Source organism: Camelus bactrianus, chromosome 23 (assembly GCF_048773025.1).
Source record: "Camelus bactrianus isolate YW-2024 breed Bactrian camel chromosome 23, ASM4877302v1, whole genome shotgun sequence".
NCBI lineage: Eukaryota > Metazoa > Chordata > Mammalia > Artiodactyla > Camelidae > Camelus > Camelus bactrianus.
The window spans coordinates 13507512-13535422 of NC_133561.1; the positions used below are offsets into that span (position 1 = coordinate 13507512).

Here is a 27911-nt window from a genome sequence, read left to right on the forward strand (position 1 = left end):
CAAATATAGTTTAATAATTCTCTTTTTTAGGTTGCTGTGAAAATAATAGACAAAACTCAGCTAAATCCTACCAGTCTACAAAAGGTATTTAATTATTTTAGTAGTAAGTAATTAGAATGCAAGTTCACTAATTAATATATGGTATTCTGTAAAGTCAGTTATCCTAAACTTCCTGTTAGGTACAATATGACATTTCATCAATATATGAAGAAAAAACTTGATACAAAACATAATATTTGTTCAGTATTTAAATAATATTTGTCAGGTGGTTATTTGAAAAATATCTACCATATGAAAGGAACTTACATCTTTTAATTCAGTAGAATAAAACTTTGTATCAAATATTTTGAAGTAGTTAGGATTCTGCTTTGTTAAAAATCAGCTTGTGAGGTAATACTGTCCATTGGTGAGTCCTTTTTTTGCTTCACTTGCTTTTCTTCCTTCTTCCCTACGAAACTAGCCTTTCAGCTAACTTACAGTAAAAAATATGAACATTTCTTCGAAGAGTGAAAATATAAAGCAGCAAGAGGAGAAAAAGAAGTAGTTAGGGTGGAAACTGACCTGGTAAAGCTGTTCCATGTTGCATCATTAGTCACTCATGTGAGAAAACTTCGTCAGATACACATTTTAGCACTTCAACAGTGAAGCAGATGTTTTAACATTTATGCCATACATGTTTATATACAGTGAGACACTGTACATTATGATTTTTATTAGAATATAATGGGGTCATGGTCACACATGTAAGTGTGATGTAAATAACTTTGGGTTCCTAAGGCAGAATTTGATAAGAAAATTTTAGTATGGTGTGTTTACCTACACCTGCTGTGATTCTAACATTAAATTAAAATTTTGGGTCTGTGATATTAAGACTCTCCACTTATGTCCGTGCCAGATAACTCAGCTTGTTTTATGTATTTCTACTTGGAGAGCTGTTTCTGCTTACTGAGATTCCTTTCAAACTTGACAGCCAATATAACTTTTCACAGCACTGGTATTTCTCATCTGTTAGAACATGAAAGTTTTGCTGGATTTTCTCCCCTGTGAATGTAAGATAATGCACCTTACTGGAAGTCTTTTGGCAGGAACGTCTGGCACCCACCTTTCAGCTAATCATGATTTAGTTTTATGAGTTACAAAAAGGCATCTTCCCTGAGCAGACAAATTATCCTAAGATGCTGTTTTTTTGTTTTTTCTTTTTTTCCAGGCTAGAGCCATAGTGGGGCAAATTTTTGCCCACCCTTCTACTGGGAACCCTTTTAAAATGCACAGACTGCATTACTGTGCCCAGTGGCCCTGTCCATTGCCCACCTAGCCTTTTTACTTTTCCTGGATTAATATGTGGGTTACTCTAGTAAGTTAAGTGACTTTAAGTGACGTTTAGAACTAGTCTAGGCCTGTTGTGTTAGTTGGATGAACGGTAATGTGACCCCCACTTTGTTTTTCCCAGGGGGGCCCAGAGAAGGTTGTATAACCAAAGTCATGCTTGTTGAAACATGCAGAAATGCAAACATAAAGAAGGACTGTTACTCGGATAAAAAATGTACTTGTTCATATAATTTCTGCTATGAATTTCTATTACAAATTCTGCTAATCTTGCTGATAAAGTGTTGTTTTTCCAAACAGGCATATAAAGAATGATGGCAATTTTATTTTCTTCAATCTGTGAAAATAGAAACAAAGAAAGATTGAAATTTACTAAGTGTAGCCAGTATAGTATGTGTATTTTGTTGTTTTCAAAATAATTTCTTTTATGTTCATAGATTTACTTTCTGTTACAAGTTTTGGAGAAAAAAGCAGATCAAGGCTTGCTTAGTTTTCATGTCCTGTAGAATATTCAGCATTTGTCTTACCCATTGAATGCTGGGAGCATCTTCCAGTCACTCATACCTAAGAAATAAAAAATGGAATTAAAAATAATCAGTTTTTCCCCTTAGCATTGACAGTCAAGTCCTGTAGGTAAAAAAATAGCAAAATGGTTCTCCGTGTCTTAGGCGTGCTTGTTAAAAGGCAAATAATGACAGCACATTTATTTTCAATGATTCATTTTAATCTCTTCTCCAAAAGTGTTCAGTTAAGTCTTATCCTGGACGTGATCTGAATTTCATCTGGTTCTCCTCCTTGATTCTCTTTTGTGTATAAGATATTTATAGGAAATATTACTTCCTTTCCAACGTCAGTGATAGATAAAAGTAATCTAAATTCGATACCCAAACTGTTCCAAACTTCTAAAACATAAAGTTCTTAAAGACAGTTTGGTCTTTGGAATTGTTAAGCATCTCTGGCTTCTACACTGTTTACATAATATGTTATGTAATTTGTCATGTTATTTGTATTACATATTTTAAATTAATGGAATCCAAATTAATAAATTTTCATCATTTAAAAACCGTTTGACATAGATGCTATATTTACTTCTTCCTCTTTGGAGCATGAGTCCCACCTGACATATTAGTGTTTTTTTAGAGTAGGACCTATGAACTACACTGGTGATTCCTGGGGATCTTGTAAGCAGCCTGCTAATGCTGGGGGAAAAGCCGAACAATGAAGCAGCTTTATTCATAATTCACATACTTGAAGTGTAAGATTAGTTACCATTTCCTCTGAAATTCCACTATGTTTTGAAACTTGGACACATTAGTTTATACACCAATGACAAAGTTCGTGTTAGCGTGTCACCAGAGTGCAGTTTATCTGTCTTCTGTGTGTTGCTTGTTAATTTGCATTTTCTGTTGTCTTACTATGTTGCATTATATTTCAAAGTCACAAAAATAGCTCAGTGGTTCAGAAGTGATTTGCTGAGTAGTAAAACCTGCAATGAAAGTGGAAACAGGACTCTTACAACTTATTAAATAATTCAGAGGAGGGCTGCGTCCTGGGTGTCTGGATCGGGCATCTCTGTGCCAGGGCAGTGACTCTGCATAAGCAGGGCAAGGGTGAAAAAATGTCAACAACTGACATCTGGAAATCAGACTTATTCAATGAATAGTCCACTTGCAGCTAGTGTCTAGTGTGCTACTTGTGTAAAACGCTGCAGGTGGTGCCCTAAGCCACTTATACTGCAGTGAGTTTTCAGATAAACTCCAGAGACCTCTCTGGTACGCTAGTTAAGTTGTCCAGAACATCTGCAAAATAATGTTCAGCATTTTGATGAATCTAGTCACTAAAGGTAGAGAGGAGGACACAACCATGGAAGCATTTCAGAATTACATTTCTTTTAGCAAATTACCAAGAAACCAAATCTGTAAAAGCAATCATGAAATTATTGACAAAGATTTTTGATCAAGGACACAGCAGAAGATCCTTGGTAATAATATTCTAACAAATCTCTGTTGGACACAGATTGAAATAGTAGTTACTCTCACATACGCATGCTGTGTAGCACATTTCACTTTGTAGCTGCACAAAACCACTCTGTGCTAAGTACTTCTTCCATACAGTTCTTTTCATGTGTGTGGATCATTTGAAGGAAGAGTTTTGACAAGTTCTTTTGTGGGTCGATGAAAACCTAAATGATAAGAGTTAGCATTTAGTAAGCTGGGTTTTGACTGCAAAAGTTGTCTTTGAATCATTACTGATTTTTTTTTATATATACTGCAAGGAATGATACTTCTACCTGAATAAGTAAGATCATACCTAATGCCCAGTCATTCATTGCTTCATAGTCCATGAAATTTCTGGTCACTAACATACATCTGATCTTGATTTGGTTTTAAAGGGATACTGAAAACAGAGACTATCATCAAATCTTGGCTATTGAAAGATGTCTCTAGCAAACAGTGTGAAGAATTGGTAGGAAGTATATCTTTCACACTGAAATACAATGGATTTGAAGGAGAAGGTGTACAAACAATTTTCTTTTAAAAGGTGATATCAGTAATGTTAATGTCTAGCTGAAATATCAATGGTTTACATGTTGAAGATAAGATAACCAGATTTTCTGTAAACACCAAACTGTATTTCAAGCAGTTCACTGACCAAAAATCTGACTTTTCTAAACCTGGTTAAAAAAGGGCCCTCTTAGTTATTAGACAAAGAGTTCAGTGACATACTATTATGCAGATATGCAGAATGCCTTCCAGAGCAAGTGCACGCAAAGAGCATATTAAGAATCCATTTGCTATTATCCCTCAAATTGAAACTTCCAGTCTTCAAGCTTTTGAGTGTGATTAAATCAGCAGCCTAGAATCTCTTCTGAGAGCTGTGTGCAGTCTTCTCGGAGAAATGCTTTTATAAGGTTGGATCTGGTAATTAATCTGAATGTCTGACACATTACCCAATGCTTTGTTTTTTTCTCCAATCAATCTGTGATTGTGACTTAAGTTTTTTTTAAATTTAGAAGAAATAAAAAGTTAAAAAAAAAAAGTAAAGCTAGAAATGGAAACTGTCTTATGGTTCAAGCTGTATGTCATTGAACCAAATACATGTGTTCATTAATTAATTCTTAATCTACCAAATATTTATTGAAAGAAGGTTATATTTCTCCTTATGTTTTCTTCTGCATTTTTGGCTCCTCCTTTTCTGTTTCCTTTAAATGGAGTCATTGTCCTTTTTGTTCGCCACTCAATGTTGGAGCTTTACAAGGCATGGTCCTAAGACTTCTCTCCCTGTGTTCTTTGTAGGCTGTCTCAAAGGTAACTGGTTTAAATTATCACCTGTAAGCAAACTCACAAATCTGTATATTACATTTGCTTGTAATCCCTCAAAGTTAGGCCAAACTCGTCATGTCTGAAAGTGAACTCATGATTTCTGCCCCACCTGCTCGATACCTTGCCCACCGGGTGCTCTTCAGCGTCCTTTCTCAGTGAATGACACTGTCTCCAGGTTGTGCAAGCCAGCAACCTCAGAACTGTCCTTGACTCCTGCCTCTTCCTCATTCTCACCATCTAATTCATCCTTGAGTTGTGCTTCTTTTATTGCTTACATATCTTTTGAGAATGTCTGCTTTTGTCTTTTTTTCCGGCACAACCCTCCAGACAAAGCTACCATTCTCTCTCCCTTGGACTACCCTAGGAGCCTTCTAACCAGTCTTTATGCATTCATTTTGCATCCTACACACACACACACACACACACACACACACACACACACGCATACACTTTAAAAAGTCATCAAGAATGCAAAGTATGTCTAATTATGTCATCCTTCTATTTAAACTTTTAGATGGCATTCCATTTTTGGTAGTATAGACATCAAATTCATTAATATGGTATACAAGGCCCTACCTTCTTTTTCACCTCATGGTCCCCCAACACCCCAAGCTTCTCCCCGCTCTCCTCATCCCCTGCTCCCCTGACTTCAGTGACTCTTTTTCATCTGCTCCTATTCATACTCTTTATTCAAGTCACCAGGTCTTTGTAGCTTTTCACCCCACCCTGTGTGTAAGCCTTTATCACCCCCTCTTCACTTAGTCAACTCTTACTCATTTCTCACATTTCAGCCTTAGAGTCATTTCTTCAGGGAAACTCTTCCTGTCTCCACAACACTGTTAAGTCCACCTGCCCTTCTTAAAATTAAACACTCGTAACCAAGAATTATTCATCGTAAACAATCTCTTTAGTGTTTGCTTTGATTTTGGTAGTGGTTCTGTTTGGATTTTGTTTTTGATGTTTGTTTTCTGCCTCTGACTCTTAAGATCTCTGTTTTAATTGCTTGGCCTTTATTTGCCAAGCATACATCTATTTCTATGTTCTCAGGAAATTATGTCATAGTTACTGAAACAGATATGGAAGAATTTTCTCTTGGAAATGGAGGAAGCTAGGAATCTTTAAATCACTTATGAAATTTAGAGTTACTCTCTGGCTGTTTTAAAAATCATATTCTCATTTAGTTATTTAATAGTTTAATAATAGGAGTCATACTCCTATTTTTTTCTAAGTTGGGCAGTTTGTTGACATTGTATACTAGTCTATTTTTAATTTTTAGATGGAGACTTCAAAACATCTTTCCCATTAAAAAAAAGTCGCTTTCTCATGCTATTTATTTATTGGAATAAAATGTTTATTAGAATAAAATGTTTCTAATCTTTTTTTTTTTTTACTAGATAGAACATTACAGATACAGTTGAAACCCTGTATGTCATTTCTTGGTTCTAGTCCTGTCTTTTTCTACTTAAAAATAACTACTGTCCTGCATTTGGTCTTTCTTATTCCCATTTAATTTTTAAAAAAAAATTTCCACGTGTGTGTTTCTGTACATAAAATGCTATATATTATTTATTTTTTAAACTTCCTATTGTTCTGCAGCTTGTTTTTTTATTTACTGTAGTCTTAACAGTTTTATTTATGTTAGTCTATATAGTTTAGTTCATTTATTTTCACTGTTATTGTATGCCATTGTATGAATAAGCCAGGGTTTACTCATTCTCTTATCAATAGATAAATACTACAGTTTGTCTATTTTTCTGTTGGTTTATATTTAGATTGTACCTATGGTTTTAATGTTTCTTTTTCTAGTTAGCTTTTTGTTTTTGCTATTAAAGACAATGCTGCAATGATGATTATTGTGTATACCTTTTTGTAAAGATGTGTAGAATGGCATAGCTCTCCAAGTAGGATTGCAAGGTTGAAGGGCTTGCATATCCTCAGCTTTACTAAATAATGTCAAATTGTTCTTCAAAATGGTTGTACCAATTTCTACTTCAGCTAATATTGTATGAAGTTTGCTGTTGCTCCACATTTTTGTCAGCACTTTAGATTATCGGATTTCTTAATTTTTGCCAACCTTATAGAAGCAAAATGTATCTAGTTTTAATTTCCATGATTTTTATCTAGTGAGGTTGGACATCTTTTCAAGCTTAATCTATTTTATACTTAGTACCTTCTCTCTAAAATGATTTGACTTGATACCTCAAACAACTGTATTTACTTAGCACCAACTTGAGCCCAACATTGTACAAGGCCTTGGGAAAGACATTAGCAATATAAAATTGGTACTAGTTCATAAAAAAATAAGAGTCTTATCATTTATTTAGGAAGATAAAATTTTGACAAGGTGGCACAGATTATCAGCATATTCCCTTCTATTATTTAGCAGTGAATTGACTATAAGTTGTCCAGTTTGGGAAGTAATACTAAACAATCTTTTTTTAAAGTTAGGAATCATGTAATATATACTTATTGTATTCAGATTTTTCTGAACTACTATTTCTTGGGAAGAACTTAAGAAGTCAGCCTAAGTTGTTACACTGCTACTAGCAATAACTTTGTAAAATATTTAATGTTCCATTCAGATGTCTGGAAGCTAAAAAGAGCAAAATGATGATCCTGGAAAGTAAAAAGCTGAAAGTTTAATCTGTAGGGTTTTGTTAACATAGGCATATCATATATATGAAATCCCTCAATGCCTAACATCTCTGAGAAAGTCTAAACAGGGTCCTGACAGTCCCTTGGAACTGAGCATCACCTGCAGGGGAAAGCAGCACCCACACTTCATGTTACTAGACCAGCAAACTGCTGCAGGGATACAGATAGAATTTTTAAAATTCTTTAACAACTCTTATCTAGTATTTACAAGGTGTTCAATTTGCTTTGTTTTGTTAAGCAGGAAATTTATAATTCATTGGTTTATGTAAAATTTAATCCTGTTGGACTGACCTTAAGGCAGCCCCCAGAGATCACTGCCTTCTGGTGTTCACACCTTCAAATAGTCCCTTCCCCTTGAGCATGAGCAGGACCTGTGAGTTGTTCTAACCAATAGAATTAGGAAGAGGGGATGGGTTTTCCCTCCCATGACTACATTATGTTATGTAAGACTGTCTCGCCAGCCTACTTGCTCTGGAGAGTATCCTGGCTAGCTTCTTAAAGTAAAGGGTCACGTTGGAGAAGCTTGCTTGGCAAGACCAATGAGCAGTCTCTCGGAGGCAAGAGCAGCCTCCATTGGAGAGCCAGCATGGAGACGGAGCCAGGTCTTCAGCCCTCTGGCTGTAAGGAAATGAATTCTGCCCACAGAATTAGCAGGGTTAGCTTGGAAGTGGACGGTTCTTCCCAAGTCACACCTCTAGATGAGAGCGCAGCCTGGAGAACACCTGGATGGCAGCCTTGCGAGACCCTGAGCAGAGGACCCAGTTCATCTGTGACCCTGATGCACCATGACTGACACACACAAACTATGAGATGATAAATGTGTGTTGTTAGAAGCTGCTAGGGAGTGGTAATTTGTTATTCAGCAATAGAAAACTAATATATTAGTTAAATTATCTATTTGCAGTAACAACTCTAACTGACAGATGTGTCTGAAGCCTCCATAACCTTTGGTAAGCTTGCTGCTTAACTGTGGATCATAGGGTGCAGGGAGCACCTGGAGCAGCACTGAGGGTGCACAGGCGTCACTCAGCAGGTTTTGCAGAGGAGAGACTGAGGAACACTTGGTTTTGTGGAGGCCAGTTACAAAAGCACAAAAATGTACAGCTGTACCTAACAACTTAATAGATGAATAAAGTTTAAATAAGAAAGCAAGAATAGATGAAGAAAACAGATTATTTACTTACATGTAAGTGTAAGAGAACAGCATTGGTATCAGGGACATTATTAGAAGCACACAATAGTGATAACATGGATGAATGCAAATGTAACTTACAACAATGCTACTCATATTATTAACAAGTCCAAAAACTTTAAAATCTGTATAGTATAGCAAAACCAAATAGGGACTATTTGTATTTATTTTTTATAATACATTCTTGCTTTGTGGGTGGAAGTTCGGGGGAAAAGGCAATTTTTTTAAAAAGAAAATGTTACTATCTAAAAAATTACTTTAGTTACAAATAGGTATGTTTCCTTATAAAATTATATTTCAGATGTTTAAATGGGTGATTTTATTACTCAGTGCTTATAAAATGGGCTTATGAAAGCCATTCAAAAATCAAGAGCAGGCATGATATTTGACTTGTTTTTCTGGAGGAAAAACTCTGCTTACAGTAAAATGGAGGATCATCAAATTTGTGAGTTGTGATTTTATAGTTATATGTGAATTTACTCTGCCCATGTCATATGTGAATTGTATCCGCTAATGTGTTATAATAAGAAAAAAAAAGTTGAAACCAGAAGTACAGAGCCTCTGAAAATCTAAGCCACAGAGCCCTAGCACTGCCTACAGCCCAAGGACTCCCTGGGCAGTGGTCATCGGATGAGCTGCCTCCCTTACTTCCTCTTTAGGGTTCTCAAGGAGGTGAGGGCCTTACTCTGAGGGGGAGCACCAGGTGAGCAGAGTAAGGAGGCCCAGGTGGTGTCAGGAGCCCAGATAAAAACACTGCGTGTGTTCTGAGTGGACTACCGCTCTCTCCCAGGAACACAGGAGACCCTGCAGAGCTCTGTCCCTGCTACCAGTCCTGAGAAGCCCTGGGCAGGGGCAGCATCTCCCATCTTGGGGTAATAGGTCCCCTCAATCCTCCCTCTTGTTATCCCACCCAGGTTCCACTGTGCCCTCTGCTAATCTGAGTCCACCCAGCTCAGACCAACGCCTTCACCCCTGTGAGACCTGTGAGGAGGAAGTAAGGGTATGTGACTCCTGGCTCCCTCTGCCCAGGACCTCCAGGGCTGCTCATGGGAAAGACTCATCCTCTGGTGTTACAGATTAGAATCTGCGTGGTATCTGATGAGTAGTCCATGCTTCCTACTGTCCACTGGCGTCTGGTATTGTTGAGAACTGGCAAGAGTTTAGAAAATGAACAGCTGATTAAGAAATGGTCAAATGGTCTGAACAGACAACTCATCCAAGAAAATATATAGATGGCAAAGAGGCATATAAAAAGATCAGCACCATACATTGTTAGGAGTTGCAAATTAAAACGACAATGAGATACCACTACACACCTATTAGAATGGTGAAAATCCCAAACACAGACAACACCAAGTGCTGGCAGGGATGTGGAGCAACAGAAACTCTCATTGCTGGTAGGAATGCTTTTGAAAAGTAGGTGCTTTTGAAAAATGGGTCATACATTGTTTATAAAAGGTAAAATAAAAGGAAGGGAAATTTTAACATTTATATTTCAAGTAACTTATTTTATTTTGGTTTTATAGAAAGTGGTAAATATATTTTTATTATTTTTAATATTATTATACAAGTCTCCCTAAAAAATGCTACTAAAGGTAGTTTGTTTCTTTTGTCTGGTTTTATTTAAATGTAGATTTAGATCATTTAATCTTTTATAAAATGTCTGATCAACCAGTAGAGATGACTAAAGAGTCAGACCCCCCAGGGATGGATGTTTTTGGATAAAAATCATGTGATTAATCATTTAGTTTCATTTCCACAGTATTTTTCTTTTATTCCTAGTAATGAAGAATATTTGAATAAATGTTTTATTTTATTATATATGATATATTCACACACACACACAACCATTTGAGTTTATCTAGTTAAAGTTGTCCTGGAACCCAAGTCTCAGCAAGGTTAGAGTTGGGACTGTGAAATAAACCTCTTACTTGACCAGGATCCTGTAGTGGCTTGTAAGCAAATGAATTTCTTCAAATAGATGTTTTGATTGTTCTCTGCTTGAGTGTAACTTTTAACAGAAATATGTTTACTTGTTTTCTTCAACAGTTGTTTCGAGAAGTACGAATAATGAAGATATTAAATCACCCTAACATAGGTATGAAATTTATACATACAATTAATGATGAAGTATTTTCCTTAATTTGAGACAATTTGAAAAGATACAGTTTTAAATAAAAAGAAGAAAAGTGATAACCTGAGAAAGTGATACTTTGGGTGAAAACAGATTATAAAGAAGTTAAACTGAAGGCTACACATTGCTGTTTTCTACTGCCTTGCTACCTTCTGCTCTCCACTAAAATAACATATGTGACTTGGAGTTAATGCATACAAATGGCTTTTGTATCTTCTTACTAAAGTTCTCTAAAGAGAGATCTCTAAATTTCTCTAGGTATTTATAAAAAATAATTCTAGATAACTTGATAATATGCATTTGGGTTTGATCATAGTTTATAAGCAAAATAAGTAATTTGGCTTTTAAAGAAAATAGTTGATTTCAACTTTAGTGAATTTTTTTCTTAAGTTCTGTTTTTCCCCCATATTTACAAATAAGTTTATTGATTGCATGTATTATACAAAGTCATTGGCTTTTAAGAAGTTAAAAAGCAATTCTTCTCTTGATCTATTTATTTTTGAAACTCATGTTTTTTCCACATTAAAAAATCCTTTGTTTATTAGAGATACTAATGCAATTACTTGTGGTTTATAATTTTAGCCACACAAGTATGATAATTTAGTAGTTTTTTAAACAGAAACTTAAAAATATCACATAATTATAAATTTTTTTTGTTTCTGTACCAAAGATTATTTAACGTTTTTTATTTTTTGATTTTTTTGAGGGGGAGGGGGTAATTAGGTGTATTTATTTATTTTTTTAACAGAAGTACTGGAGATTGAACCCAGGACCTCATGCGTGCTAAGCATTTACCCTACCTCTGACCTGTACTCCCACCCCCATTTAACATTTTCTGATAGGCTCATTATAATAATAGTACCTTTTTAAGCTATAATTAAAATTTTATTATTGTGATTTTAAATTTTTCCTTTTTATTACCTTACTCTAATTAGAAAAAGAATTTTTTTTTTAAGGATTGATTTTTTAATCCCAGAAACGTAACTGTCTTTTGACCGAGCAGTTGATTCCAAATCACTTCATGGTAAATGATTTTCTTCCATGCTAGTAATAACTTGAGAGAAATTTTAAGTGGTAATTAATAATTTTTAGTAAATACTCAAATTTTCCACTGGTTTAGTGTTACCTTAATTTTCTTAACACATATCCAATATGTGCTAACAATTATAGCATTTTATCTCTAATTTCTTTTTTTCAGTAAAATTGTTTGAAGTTATAGAAACAGAGAAGACCCTCTATTTAGTCATGGAATACGCGAGTGGGGGTAAGGATGAGGGGAATGAAAGTTACCTTTATGAGACATACAGATTGTTAACATCTAAATGTTCATGATAACCTTCGTGTTCTCATTGTTAGTAAATCTATAGTTTTAGTAAAATGCCTTTAAATGATATCTCTAAATTGAAAATTCAGTATTTGCCTTCAAGACCTATTGATCCTACATTTAAAAGTTGGATTTTGGCTTATTTGAAAGTTACTTAGGCACATTTTTCAAAACTCTAAATTTGCATTATCTGTGAATGTTTCAATTCTCTTATCTAAATATTATAATATATCATGATGTTATTATTAGAAGCTGTTGACTATAAGCAGAAAGTCTCAGATTCAGAATATATTTAATAAAGTTTATAGTAAAAGTATGTTCTAGGTCTAATGTTTTATTTCACTAATTGTTTATAAAGGACAGATTCTCAATATACATACATTTTCAAGATAATCCATAAAATCTTTTAATTTAAACAAATATTGATCTATATATTTTATAAGTTAGAAGACTGAGTTGACAGGGAAATAGTAAGATACATTTCTGTTAGAATATAAAGTATATTTTGACTATATAGTGTCAAAAATAGGAATGATTTTTAAACACTGAAATATAAGTCATTTTCATCTCCTGCACTTTCCTTCAAATGAGAATCACTGTTCTTTTAGGCATAAGCCTTAACTTCCTCAGAAACAAGTTTAAAGTTTATGGAGTTAAATCATTTCATAAATAAAATGAGAATACTTGAAGGTTTTAAGGGCTTAGAGAATTTAAGCAATTGAAGAAGCAGGAGGGCAGTAGAAATTATTTCAGCCACTTTGGCTAATTAACTTTTTTGCTAATCAGTAGAAAAAAATAATATTGAATTTAGTTTTGAATCTTTTTAGGTAATAAAGTGTGTAGATTTTTATGGTGATTCAGATTTTCTGTAACTAGAATAAAGATGATTAATTTTAGTCTATATCATCTATGCTGTGTATTTTTATAATGGCTCTTAGATTTCTAAAAAAATTTACTACAAATATTAGACATTTTAGTTGCTTTTTTCAGATTTTTGTGCAAATTGAAAGTTTTAATAGATTTGGTTTTTTACAGAGCTTTTTTTCATACTTAAAATATTGCAATGTAGATTTTTAACCCCAAAACCTATGTCATTAATGTTTGTTATTATAGGATTTTAAAAAATATTAATACAGCCGTGCAAATTTGCATAGAATATCAGTCTATAATAAAATTAATGAACCTACAAATACCACATAATGGACTATTTCTCTGTTTTTCTATCCTTTAGTTACATTTAAATAACAGTTCATCAGTGTGGGAACCCTGAGTGTTTAGTTCAGTTGACTTTTTTCCTTTTCGTGATCTGAAGTCTAGAGAATGGGGCTAGACATACTTATGTGAGAAATTATAGACTGCTAAAGGTCTGTGGACACTGTTCTATTTTTATGAAGGTCCACCAAAGGCTGTGTTAATATGTATACTGCTTTAACGATTAATGGTAAGTACAGTCAACTCTCTATTGGTGCTTATGAAGGGGAGCAATGGCTGGAGTCATAGACAGCACATGGGGCCATCAGTGCTCTCCTTCAGTGGCCTGGGAAGGGCAGTGGGGTGTAGTGTAGAGAGATGTGCACTGCAGCTCGGCCAAAACCAGGTGGTCCCTTACTCAATTCTGATTCCTCCTGGTAGGTTTTCTTTGGCTCTCGCCAGTCAGTGATCCTGTAACAAAACCATCATGGTTCTGTAGCAGTATATCTAGAATCATCTTCTTGCCTTTTTAATCTATAAATGTCAAGGGGACTCTGGAAAATAGAACACTTTGAAATTTCTAGATAATTTAGGATTGAACCTGACATGCACACTAGAATCCTAAGCTGAACAAGGGTTAGTTGAGTCAGACAACTGCCTCTTTGCCAGGAGTAGATCTGTTGATTCTGGGTCACTAATGGGGCAGAAGATCTTCAGTGATTAGAAGGGTGGGGAACTCCTTTATGATTTTGAACCATGTTTCATTCAAAGGAGTCTATTAAAAATAGATATCAGGGCTACTCTGGAATGGTGTGTTTATTCCTTCTTTTGTTCATGCATACAATATTTATTAAATGTTTACTATGTATTTAGTGATATTCTAGGTGCTAGGAACACATGGATATGCAAAGATGAAGTCTCTGCCCTCAGAAAGATTACATTCTAGTTGGGGAAGCAAATCATAAACAAATAATATGTAATGAGTAAAGGACTGAGTCATGTAAACATCCAGGGTATGAGTGTCCCACGCAGAACTGGAGAGTAGTCCAGATTTTTGAACTCACCATGTCTTTCCCAGCCTAAGTTCACATATCTAGAATTAACTACTATGATGGGTCAATAGAGCATTTATTCATTTCTCTGTTTTCATCATCCCATTTAATCATTTATGTATGCTTGATATAATATGCTGTCTAACATTGTAGATGTCTTAGTTTCATCTGACATACATCATTACATATACCTAGATACAAATATATAATTTATTGAGTGCTTACTATATGCCAGTCACTGTGCTAAATAAGCACATGCATTATTTCATTTAATCTTCACAGTAGCCACGTGAGACAGGTAACAGGGAGAAACTGGGTCCTGATAAAGTTAAGAAATCTTTCTGATGTCTCCCAGTAGCTACTTAGGGCTAAATTAGGACTCATACCAACATTGGTCTGATTCTAAAACCTGAGTTTTTAACCACTTCACTGTACTTTAGAAGAACTCTTTAAGTGGCTTTGAGTCTTTAATACACATGTGTCTCTATATGGTTCACATTATAAGAATACAAAAATTTTACCCCTTACACTAGGATATTTTATTTTTAATAATATAAGTAAACATTGGTTTGTGGGGTTTTTAAAAATATTATTGACTAGAGAAAAATGAAAAACAGACATGTAAATGATCTATTAGAGAATGTTTATAGTATCTAGTTATCTTTAAATTATTTCAATATGTATTGTCTGTCCACTTTGTGTTCTGTCATGGGGTTGGGGAATACAAATAAAATATGGATATGATGACAATGTTCAAGGAGTCTGCAGTTCACTTGGGGTAATAGGAGATGCACACGAGGATGACTTAATTCTGTATAATAAATAGTTAAGTAACAAAACGGATGAAATGAGTACAGTGAGAATGAGCATATTGGTATAGACCTTAGAAGAAAGAAATCAATGTGGATGGAAGGAGTGAGATGGAATTTGACCAAGACTGTATGACTTTAAGAGAGGGAGACAGCCAACATAATACAACTTTGTTACTCAAAATATATGCCCCAAATACAAAGTCATACGTAATTTTTGATTGCCCACGCCGGGGCTTCCCTTTATTAGAATGGATAATAAAGAGTTGACTGTATTTTTACATAATACTTGAAAGCAGAAAGAAAGTTTTCTTATGTTTTTAATAGTTTTGCTAAATCATAAGCTGCTACAGATACTCAATTTTATATGTATTTTTTCTTTTTTTTTCTATTTATGTTATAGTTTGCAATTTATATTGAGCTGTCAGAAAAGTGTGGGCAAAAGCGTTTTTAAAAACAAGGCAAAAACTTGACATTGCATATATTGTTCATTGAAAATCTATGTATATTTTACTGCCTGCTTTACTTTTCTGATTCAGGTGAAGTATTTGATTACTTAGTTGCCCATGGAAGAATGAAAGAAAAAGAGGCCCGTGCAAAATTTAGGCAGGTATGGAAAGTAGTTTTCAACTTTGTTTTGTTGATATTTTTAGTGATGTACAGTGGACACTGTCACAAACCGCGATTCAGAGTACATGGTACTTTAAAAAGAAAAATTCCTACTTTCTTACACTTTTTAAGAATGGAAAAACTGAAAAAGAAATCTGTTCTTCCTGAATTTAAATTTAAAATAGTTGCAGTTGGTTGTTTTTAGATCATATAAATAGCAAAATGTTTATAGGTGAGACTCATCTTATTAGTAACTCTGATAGTCTTAGAAATACAAACTAGACTTGAGATAGAAGAAAATACTTAATCCTTTATCCAATAATATTATCAAGTATAATTAGCTTTATACAGTATAAATGTGTGGTGTTTAAAGAGGTTATTATATTTTTAAAAATAATTTTAAATTTCTTGGTGTTAGAACTCGTATTTTTGTGGATTTAAAGACTCCAATCAATTTTATTTAGTCAAGTAGGCAAGGAACCTGGCCAGTGCGGAGAAGAATATGGTAAGATATTTATATTGCCAGGTCAACTTGAATATGATTCGTTACAGAAATGTTAAAATAAGGAAAAATACTTTAAGTTCATCTAGGATTTTGTTTTTAATTCTGAGGAGTGATATAATTAAAATTAGTATACATACTGTAGAAATGACAAATCAATGAATTGTAAATTGTTTATAAAATTTACTGAAGTAAAGTTTTAGCAGACAACTTACTATACCCCAAACTTTACCTAGGTGAATTTAAAATATTTCATTAAAAAATAGTCCAGTATGTCTTTTGTACACCTAATTCTGCAATTAAAGGGATGCTGTAATCAGTACGATTGGGAAACACTGACTACTGATATGAGATCTTCCTCTGAGAGATTTTGCATCTATGTTGACATATAAACAATTGGAGAAGTCCTAAAGAAGAGAGGAGGAAAAAAACCTGTTCGGTGTTTTTTGGTTTTTGGTTTGGTTTTTTTTTGACATAGCGTTCTCCTAACTGATCGTGGAGTGAGTTTATTTTGTGAAACCTCTGTGATTAATATCTCACAGAATCATTACTTTTTGGAATACAGTATATGAAATTCTTTAAACCAAAAATGTGCATAGTCCTTATATTTAGGATAGATTCCTAGCAACATTCATCTTAAAATAGCTGAATCTAAAGACAACTGGTAATGAGGAAGCAACACTGAGAAACTGGATGGTGTTCAGCCACATAAGGTTAAATTCTTTTCTATCCTGTATTGAAAATCCACACTTACTTAAGTAAAGCGGTATAGTCATCACCTTGGATAACCTTGTTCTTTCCACCTCAGTCACCCTAATGTTAGTTAGTAGCCAACTAGGAGGAAAATTCCAGTTAACATTCAGTCTTCCCATTGGGATCTTAATATATTTTTTAAGGAGACTGTTACTACTCACTCTTATTCTTTTTAGTCAGTTGGTTTTATTTATTTATTGGAAACATCTTGTGTTCAAAAATTGTACTAGGTACCATATGAAATCAGAGAAGGTGAAAACAGCTGCTGTTTTAAAGAGGTTGCTCATCTTTGCCCAGCAGGAGGGGAGGCTGGGACGCAGATATTTTCATAAAGATCCAAATAATTCCTAATTAGCTCTTTTTAAAAATTAAGTCTGAGTTACTTTGAAATCAAAAGTTGAGTGTTGAATGCTATTTAAGATGTAAAACAATGGAAATTTTAAAATAATTATGTATTTATTATAAATATTAAATGTATTTGCTATCTTTATGTGTTCCCCTCAAATTAAATAGATAATGAATTCACATTTTTAAAAACCAGAGATACACTCACATATTGTTTTATAATTATTTGGCAAAAAGTTACATTTGTTTTTAAATTTATTTTTGATAAGTTTATGTTTCTTTATAGGTTTAACTAAAACTCTAATAAATGTATATTTACTTTTATTTTTATTTGCTCTTTATTTCATAAAATTACTTTTAAAAAGTTTAACAGTGAAGGAGAATGTACTGTATTGGTAAGGATATATATATATATACATATATATATATATGTGTATATATATGTATCCTTGACCCTACTACTAAATGTATCAGACACTAGGATAGTTTAAGACCAATTTAGCCCATATCATGCTCTGCATTCCTTAAGATTTCAAGGCCTACAAGAAAAGCATAATATTGATTTAGCTTTTCCAATATCAAGACTACTACTAAAAATTTAGGAATTCCTGACCCACTTAAAAATAATTGCAAATCAGCCCCCACAATTGCTCTTCGTGAAAAAACATTGACATGTCTGGTCTTAGGGTCACTGCAGGCCTGATTGTCAATCATTTTTCAAGATTCATAACAAAAGGATCATAGGGAAGTTCCTATATCCAATTAATGGATGTACAGAAAGTTTTGAGATGGGAGGGTCCGGCCATAGAATAATGCAGTAAAACTTGGGCTTGTGGATGTCAGTGAATCAGAAGCCAGAACTTCTCTTTCCCAGAAGACAGTGAACCCTAGAAGATAAGAGTGGTAATATTATGAACTACCGTGTTTGTCTGCTAGAGGTCAGAGGTCATAGAGTTTGGGGGGAAGGAATACCTAATTCAGAGCATTGTCTTTAATTATCTTCCCCTTCATAAGGCCTGAAAATTTGGGAGATTTTTATTCCAGAAGTGCCTATAGAGTTGCTTTCGTAGGGACCATTCTGTCTGATGTGAGATGCTTGTTCATGGTAACCAAGTCGTTATCTATAGCATGCCTTCACTGTACCAAGAGACGGTGACTTGAAAAGAATGATACTGTTATCAGCACATTTCTGTCATCCATGATACAAAAACAGCCCTAAGTATGAACACACTGTAGCCTATATAGTATGTTCAATAAGGTGTATTAATGTTTACATACAAATGTGTATCTCTTAATTAATGAACATATTTTAGTGAAAATTGGAGATTGGAATTTAGAAGCATGTTGCTTAAGAAAACTAACACTACATAAATTCATTGTAGGATTCTGCTTTATCTGGGGGGACACACTTCATTGATTATGATTACTTGCAATTGCTCTGCTCAAAAACATTTTATGGTTCCGTAGTACCTGCCTACTTTGGAATTCAGAGGCTTTTTTTTTTTTTTTTTTTTTACCAACCTGCCTATCAAGGTTTAACTCCCAGTATTACCATTTTCCCACCTGTTTTTCAAATATGTTGTATTGCCTCAACATCAGTGCATTTCACCACCTCACCCTCTGCCTCCCCATCCCCAAATCACCACTGTCCTTCATGGATGGCTCAGATCAAACATCACCTACTAACTGAAATTATTCTTCATTTTTTATTATTCCTTCACTTCTTTGTACCTCTTCTTCTATGATACTATCTGTATTATATGTAGTTACTCATATACCTATTTTTCCCTCCTTTCCTCCTAATCAGTCTATAAGCTCCTTAAAGGCAGGGTTCATGTGTAGTGTTCATTTGTTATATTCCCTTAGCAACCAGCACATTTTCTTGCACATAGCAGGTACTCAATAAACTGACTGTTGAATCAAAATGAATTTAATTGAATTGCATCTTACTCATTGTGTGTTGATTTTGTTTTGAATTCATGTCTTCTCTGTCTTTGAACCATTTTAATATACATTAGAATAATTTTATAATACTGAAATATTGCTTTCACTTGTACTACTTTGAAGCTTTTTTTTTTCCTAACCAGTATCCTATTAGCATGGTCATACTTTGCATCTCCTTTAGACTTTTAAAAAATCTCATTTCTATCCCCATTTGTAAATGCCTAACCAATATTCAACATTCAAACTGTGTTTGCATTTAACTGAATCCACAGAATTGAATGTTCTGCTGTGCATTAAAATGGCCATCCTATGTATCAGATATATGTATAAAAGAGCTCCTGCTTGACTGCTATCTGATTCATTCTTTTCCTGTATTTTATGTAATAAAGTACATAACTGTCATAGGATTGTTTATAACCTATTTCTCATTTGTATTTTGGGCCCTTAAATTATTAAATTCCTTCCTGTTTCACCCTTGTCACCAAAAGCCCTAGATAATAGTTAAAAATTAAGACTGCACACAAAATCTAGTTATGAGGATAGACTACTTTGCCCAGTTGAATTAGCAGCAGCTTTAAGATTGAATTTCATTTTTATCTCTTTTCTTTTGATAAGTACGTTTCCTTTTAAGGCTCAAAATTTTTCTCATTTCTTTATATATCAACAGACAAAAATAGTATGTTGCTAAATACCCTGTTGATAAGTTCTTAGTCACTTGGCTTCCTGAAAGCAGCATGCCTTGAACACATTTAATATAATTCCTAAAAGAGAGTTTTGCATTTTGAACTTGAGCCATCTAGCTTAGAATACTGATCCATGTGTGCCAAAAAACTCTTATTCCAACACTGGAATAAACCATTTGACCAAAACTTATAAATTGTACACATTTGATCATGTAAACAGAAAAATATAACAGCGCATACAAAATCTTCATGGACTCTGACAAATATTTTAGTGTATTTAAGCAAGAGAATACTACTTTTCCACATTATCCAATTTAAAAGTCGAAGTTTCATCACTCTGTATAGTTTTCTGAACTAAAGAAACAGTAAAATTACTAAATGTAACTTTGAAATCTAAGTTAGTAATTTCTCAAAATTGGAATTATAATTGGGGAAAAATTGAGATTTTTTTAACCATAAAATGATTTTGAATCTATTCAAATATTTATTTCAGATTGTGTCTGCTGTACAGTATTGTCATCAGAAGTGCATTGTTCACCGTGATCTTAAGGTAAGCCATTGATTTTATAACAAAAATTTCTTAATTATTAACAGATATTTGTACTATTAGAGCTATCTTTCTGATTGCCTAATTCTGCCAGGCAGTATGCAGGGTACTTAGTTTTCATTTAATTCTCATAGCAACTTTTTATAAAAGGCAGTATTTCTTTTCTTTTAAAAAAAAATTGAAGTATAGTTGATTTACAATATTGTGTTAGTTTCAGGTGTACAGTGAAGTGATTTAGTTATATATGTATATTTTTTTAGATTATTTTCCATTATAGGTTATTACAAGATACTGGATATAGTTTTCTGTGCTATAGAGTAAATCCTGTTGCTTATCTGTTTTCTGTGTAGTAGTTTGTATTTGTTAATTTCATAATCCTAATTTATCCCTCCCCACCTCCCTTTCCCCTTCGGTGGCCATAAGTTTGTTTTCAATGTCTGTGAGTCTGTTTCTGTTTTGTATATAGATTCATTGTATTATTCTTTAGATTCCACACATAAGTGATACCGCATAATATTTTTCTTCCTCTGTCTGACTTACTTCACTTAGTATGATATTATGTAGGTTCATCCATGCTGCTGCAAATGGCAGTATTTCATTCTTTTTATGACTGAATATTATTCCACACAGACACACACCCCAGATCTTAAGCCAGTCATCTGTTGGTGGGCACTTGGGTTGTTTCCATGTCTTGGCTATTATAAATAGTGCTGCTGTGAACAGTGGGGTGCATGTATCTTTTTGAATTAGAGTTTTTATATTTTCCAGATATATGCCTAGGAGTTGGATTGCTGGATCATATAATAGCTCTATCTTTAATTTTTCAAGAACCTCCATACTCTTTTCCATAGTGGCTACACCAATTTACATTCCCACCAACAGTGTAGGAGGGTTCCCTTTTATCCACACCCTCTCTAGCATTTATTATTTGTAGACTTTTTGGTGATGGTCATTCTGACCAGTGTGAGGTGATACGTCATTGTGGTTTTAATTATCATTTCTCTAATAATTAGATATGTTGAGCATCCTTTCATGTGCCTGTTGGCCATCTGTTTGTCTTCTTTGGAGGAATGTCTGTTTAGGTCTTCTGCCTATTTTTTTATTGGGCTATTTTTGTTTTGTTTTGTTTTGGTTTGTTTTCTATTGAATTGTATGAGCTGTTTGTATATTTTGGATGTTAACCCCTTGTCGGTCACATCGGTTGCAAATATTTTCTCCCATTTCTTTGATTGTCCTTTTATTTTGTTGATGGTTTCCTTTGCTGTGCAAAAGCTTATAAGTTTAATTCAATCCCATTTGTTTATTTTTTCTTTTATTTCTTTCGCCTTGGGGAATAAACTTAACCAAGGATCTGAAAGACCTATACACTGAAAACTATAAAACATCGATAAAGGAAATTGAAGATGATTCAAAGAAATGGAAAGATATCCCATGCTCTTGGATTGAAAGAATTAATATTGTTAAAGATGATCGTACTACTTAAAGCAATCTATAGATTTAATGTGATCTCTATCAAAAACCAATGACATTTTTCACAGAACTAGAACAAATAATTCTAAAATTTGTATGAAATCACAAAAGACCTAGAATTGCCAGAGCAATCCTGAGAGAAAACACAAAGCTGAAGGCATAACCCTCCCAAACTTCAGACAATACTACAAAGCTACAGTAATCAAACAGCATTGTATTGGCACAAAAACAGATATATATAAATCAGTGGAACAGATGAGAGCCCAGAAATAAACCCACAAATCTGTGCTCAATCAATCAGTGACAAAGGAGGCAAGAATAGGCAATGGAGATAAGACAGTCTCTTCAGCAAGTGGTGTTGAGAAAGCTGAACAGCCGCATGTAAATCAACAAAATTAGACCACTGCCTTACACCATACACAAAAATAAACTCAAAATGGTTTAAAGACCTAAATATAAGGCATGACACCATAAAAGTCCTAGAAGAGAACAGAGAAAAAGCATTCTCTGACATAAATTATAGCTATATTTTCTTAAAAGGCAATGTTTTCACTGAGCAAATGAAGGAAATATGCACATGAAGTTATCTAGCATTAAAAGCTAGAAGATTTGTTTCCATTATTATTGTTTTAATACGGAAATGTAGGACTTTGTCCTTAATTAAAAATGCCTGAGGCCCCATTCAGTCAGAAATAAGGTCAGGGCACAGATTCAGGTTTGTCTGATGTAAGAGCCAGTGCTCATTCTCATGTTAAGGTTCAAAGAAAATAAGGGAAGTTTTAAATGTTTTTGTGAAAATCAAATGCATGCAAGTAGTATAACCTAGCATACTTTGGAATAAGAAGTGTGTAATAGTCAAGAAATGGCTGTGACAATGAACATGGGAGCACAAATACCTCTCAGAGGAAATGATTTCATTTCCTCCGGGTATACCCAGAAGAGGGGCTGTTGGATCATGTGGTAGTTCTATTTTCAGTTTTTGAGGAACCTCGTACTCTTTTTCAGAATGGCTGTACCAATTTGCAGTCGTCCCAACAGTGCACAATGGTTCCAATTTCCCTATGTTCTTGGCGACACTTCTTATCTTTTATTTTTTTTGATCCTGACAGGTGTGAGATAATATCTCAGTGTGGTTTTGATTTGCATTTCCCTAATGACTAGTGACGTTGAGGAACTTTTTAGATACGCGTTGATCTCTGTATATCTTCTTTGGAAAAATGTCTGTTCAGATGTTTTGCCTATTTTTTAATCTATTTGGGTATTTTTTGTTTTATTATTGAGTTATATGTGTTCCTTGCATGTTTTGGATATTAACCCCTTATCAGATATGGTTGGCAAATATTGTCTCCCATTCTATGGGTTGTCTTGTCATTTTGTTGATGGCTTTCTTTGCTGTGCAGAAGTTTCTTTATTTGATGTAGTCTCACTTGTTTATGTTTGCTTTTGTTGCCTGAGCTTTTGATGTCTAATCCAAAAAATTAATATACTGTTTTGAATGCTGGAAATTTGCTAAGAGAGTAGATTTCAAGTGTTCTTATCACACATGCCAAAAAAAAAAAAGGTAACTGAGGAACTATGACAATTATTTTGACTTAAGTAATTATTTCATTATGTGTATACATATATGTATCAAATTATCATGTTATATACCATGAATATATACATTTGTTATTTAAAAATAACAATTTTTTTTTAAAAAAAAATGTTTGGGGCCAGGTTGATTTTTTTTTTTTAAATGAAGGTAGGAAGGTCCTTGTGTAAAAAAGGTTTTTTTTCCTTTTTCTCTATTTTTCCAAATTTAACTTGTATGTTCTTACCTAGGAGTCTTTTTTTTTTTTTAACTTGTTTTCCCTTGCCCCTGTCAGTTACTAGCTCTGGTTTCTGTTAAATATGAATATACTGTCCTAAACAATTGTTTTAGAACAATTGTTCAGTAATCCCATGTTTTGGCTCCATTTTTCTGAGCTATGGATTTTCTGCTGCTCCAAATATCTCCATTTCTCAGTTTCCTCCCTCAGCTATTTTAAGGGAAATCACTGCCACAAAGAAAAAGAAGAGGACTATTTACCTGCCTGTATGCTTGACTCCCAGTTTTTCATCTCATTTCTTATATGAAAAAAATCTGCAAAAAATCATGTTCAGTACCCTGTGTTTTCCCTCCAGTCCAGTGGAGGGAAGGAGACCTCAAAATCCTCTCCGGTCTCCTCTTCTCAGGCAGCCTGGGTACTTTGCCACCCATCCAGACATCTTCAGAGACTGGGAAAAGTCTGCTTGCTCCCAGATAGCCTCAGAAATTTACAGTGACCGGGTCCTTACATCAGAACATCAAAATAACCTGTTTTTTCCCACACAGTCCATAATATTACGATCTAATACGAATCTCCCAAATGTATGTGGTGTTATATTTATGTCATAAGTGATACCATATTTTTTGCATATTTATGGGTGTTAGATGTATCCATTTTCTAAAACAAGATGAAAACAAATATTCCAACCCAGTATACCTTAAAAAAAAAAAAAGAAAGAAAGAAGAGGGGGGCGGCGGGGATATGTATGATGGACAGAGTACCTGGCTCTGCTGACTGTTGGACCTTCCAGTGATTTAAAGAACTCTGATTTTCATCTTAGTCAAATTTTACGCCTTTTTGTAACCTGATAAAACGCACCTATGAAGTAAGCTGTAACTCTGTTAGTCTATCAGTTGCAATATAGAGTTTGAAACAAAACACATTCAAAAGCAAAGCCTTTACTGAATTCCTTGCATTTTAAAAGGTACATTTAAAGTTTTTCATTGAATCATTCTGATTTAGGAAGATTTTAGAAAACCAGCATTTCAAAACATGGAGGGGGAATCACTTCTTTCTACCATAATAAACCTCCAGAAGAGAATCTAGTTTTAGAAAACTGAAAGGTGGCTTAAACCAGATAAGATCTAATGGAAGCTGTATGGTGGTGTTTTGTTTTACTGAAAGAACAGAACTTTGTTGAGGAAGCATTCTTCAAGAGAGCTTGAAGGATGAATTCAGTGGTCACAGAACTTGACTGGCAGTTGGTTTAGATGTACGCTCAAGTCTTGCATCAACCAATGATACTCTGTTAAACCAGAGCACATTTGGGTAAATTTGTTGCTTTAAGCCCAAGATGGATTAGTGTTATGTTGACTTACATTCTTTAAAATAGGTCAATTCCAGGATGTTTCTTACAACATGGAGGAAAAAAAAAGTTTAAAATAACCTATGGAAGAAAACTGTTTTTAAATAACCTTTCTTTAACAGTTATATACATGCACACATATGAGAGCTTTCCTATATGGTGTTAAAATTCGGTCTTATATAGATGTAATTCTGAACATCTGTGCACTGAAGTACTCTCCTGGGCTTCTGAATTTGGTGTTAGACTTAAAAATGAGAGACAAGAAATACGTGTTTGAGATCTGAAGCAATTACAATGAACGTTTTATTTTATGTAGGCTCTTTACATTGTCCTTTTTATTATTTTCCTCTTAGGCTGAAAACCTTCTCCTTGATGGTGATATGAATATTAAAATTGCTGACTTTGGTTTTAGTAATGAATTTACAGTCGGGAACAAGTTGGACACGTTTTGCGGAAGCCCCCCCTATGCCGCTCCCGAGCTTTTCCAAGGCAAGAAGTACGACGGGCCCGAAGTGGACGTGTGGAGCCTCGGCGTCATCCTCTACACGCTAGTCAGTGGCTCGTTGCCTTTCGATGGCCAGAACTTAAAGGTATCAGCCAAATTTCGGATGAATGTCCTCTCCCCAAGCCCGATGATTTCCAAAGCCGGTTGTAAGCGCTTCCTTTTTCTTTGTAAGGAACTGCGGGAGCGGGTCTTACGAGGGAAGTACCGTATTCCCTTCTATATGTCCACCGACTGTGAAAACCTTCTGAAGAAGTTATTAGTGCTGAATCCAATAAAGAGAGGCAGCTTGGAAGTAAGTAATTCTTTCTACTCCAGATCTAAAGTTTAACAATTAAAACATTCGAGGAACTGAAGAGCATTTTCAGTAATTTTTTTCCCAGGGTTGTTTTTTGTTTTTTTTGTTTTTTTTTTTTAGGAAAATTGCCAAATCATCTAATTTGCCTTTTGTTTAGAGCGAGAGAAAGTGTCGTGATGCTTTCACTACTCAAAATTGTACAGTAGATTTCTCTAAAGACTTATTTCTTCTTTGTCCTACAGTTAAATTTAAAAACATCATCAAAATAGGGTTAAATTTGACTTAGCTGAAGGAGGAAAACTTGGCTTGTGTCAGAAATTGCTTGGTCCAATACAGAAACCTTGTATTTAGTAAGTACAAATATTTCAAGGATAAGAGAAGATAGTGAAAATTCTAATCCAGTGAGTACTTCCTGTCTGTATCTGAAATTAGTATCTGATAGTAAAAAAACTTAATAGAACCCTTTCAACATGAGTTACAGAAAACTTGTAGATGTTTAAGTTGAACACATTGGAAACAGGTATTTCATTTCTGAACACACTGTTGTGTTGCCTACATACATTCCATGTGTGAGATTATTTACAGTGACAGACACTATTATAAAAGTGTTAAGTATGTTACAGCCTGTAACATCAGAGGTTCACATAACCAAAATGTCTAACTTTTTTTCCTTCTGACACTGCAATCAGGACAACTTATTTCTTAAGTATTTTGCCCATCTGTTCTCAAGAATATTTTAGCCTGTGCTAAGATAATTTCAGAGATTCAGCATGTATTGTTCGCTAATACTTTTTTGTCTTCATTTATTTGCCTTAATAGAGAGGGTAGAAAATTCAGAGAATTAACCTCATTTAAACTGTACTTTTTTAGTGTAGCAATGGGGCCTTCTGGCACGGACTCCATGCTGGTTAGGAGGCAGCCTTATAGTGAGCCATCCCTGTGTACAGAGCTCTCAGGTTAGTCTGGGCTTTGTAATTTTATTTCCAAAGTACTTTTCACTAAAAGATACCATATGTGTTGATGGAAGTTAAGGGATGGTGACTTCCACTGGGAAATATTTTCAGTGCTTTATATCGGTGAATAAGTTATCAGGTTTTTTTACTTTATTATTTGTTTAAATGTGATTAGTTCCTTCCTATGATTTTTGTGGTATTTTTTTTCCTTTGAGGGTAAGAGGATATGTTAATAATGTTTTAACAGAGAAACTTGTGCAGTAAAAAAGCCCGCTTTCATATTATTACTTTTGTAAATTCACTTTCAACCATTTTAGTAGAACATTATGTGAAATATTTAAAAAGTCAAAATTGTTGACTGTCATATCAGTTCTAAAATTTTATTGGAACATGAGGCTCTCTTAATCCTGCTTTATGACCCACTTTTATCATTGGAGCCCAGTTTACCTGATTGTCACTTAATAAAATGTTCAGACTTGGGGCATTGGCCCAGCTAACGAGCAGAACAAAAAGACCATTCAAAAGATATTTTGGAGGAATGGATGCTACAAGTCTCTATGGACAATTGATAAGATGTACTTGGTATCTTAATGATGATTAATTTATAGTAGCCAAATATTTAAGTCTTTTATCCTTAGCATTAAGATATGAAAGATCAAAGTATTAGAATTCTCTGAGTTGAATTTAAAAGCCAAATTATTATTAAAACATTTGCTCATCAGAAGCTAAACCTGATGTATTCGAATATAGTCTGGAATCTATTGTTCCAGCTTGTCAAAACTAAGTTTTCCAGCCACAGAACCATGAGTCCCCATTGGAAATACAATCATAATATTGCAGATACTACCATACAAAAGCTGGTTTGCTTCAGAGTCCCAGAAATGACTTTCCAGAGAAACCTGACGCTCCTGAAAAAAGAAAAAGATTTCTTAAACCGTATCTTAAGAAACTCCCCTTGAAATAGCGATGATGAAATTTACTAGTCTTCACTTTTATTTATTCATACCAACTTTATTATCAACTTTACAACAAAAAAACCATAGACTATAAAAACAACTATTTTCAAAACACCAATTTTCAGAGTATAAACAAATTTTTATATAGTAAAAATGCTTTCGTGTCATATCGCATTCTCTTTTTTTTTTT

The 27911-nt window shown here is 34.1% G+C and overlaps 1 protein-coding gene across 3 annotated transcripts in view; it reads left to right on the forward strand.

The window, feature by feature from the left end:
* Window positions 1-27911, forward strand: part of MARK1 (microtubule affinity regulating kinase 1) — a 97284-nt gene that overhangs the window by 46733 nt on the left and 22640 nt on the right. For 2 of the 3 annotated variants that reach the window (XM_074351639.1, XM_074351638.1), the window contains exons 3-9: window positions 31-84; window positions 10546-10594; window positions 11829-11894; window positions 15546-15616; window positions 20336-20392; window positions 25366-25602; window positions 25690-25809. In XM_074351639.1, coding sequence (XP_074207740.1) covers window positions 31-84; window positions 10546-10594; window positions 11829-11894; window positions 15546-15616; window positions 20336-20392; window positions 25366-25602; window positions 25690-25809 — 654 coding nt within the window. Of the gene's footprint in view, window positions 1-30; window positions 85-10545; window positions 10595-11828; window positions 11895-15545; window positions 15617-20335; window positions 20393-25365; window positions 25603-25689; window positions 25810-27911 lie in introns of those variants that run through there. The other variant, XM_074351640.1, reaches the window with a different exon arrangement.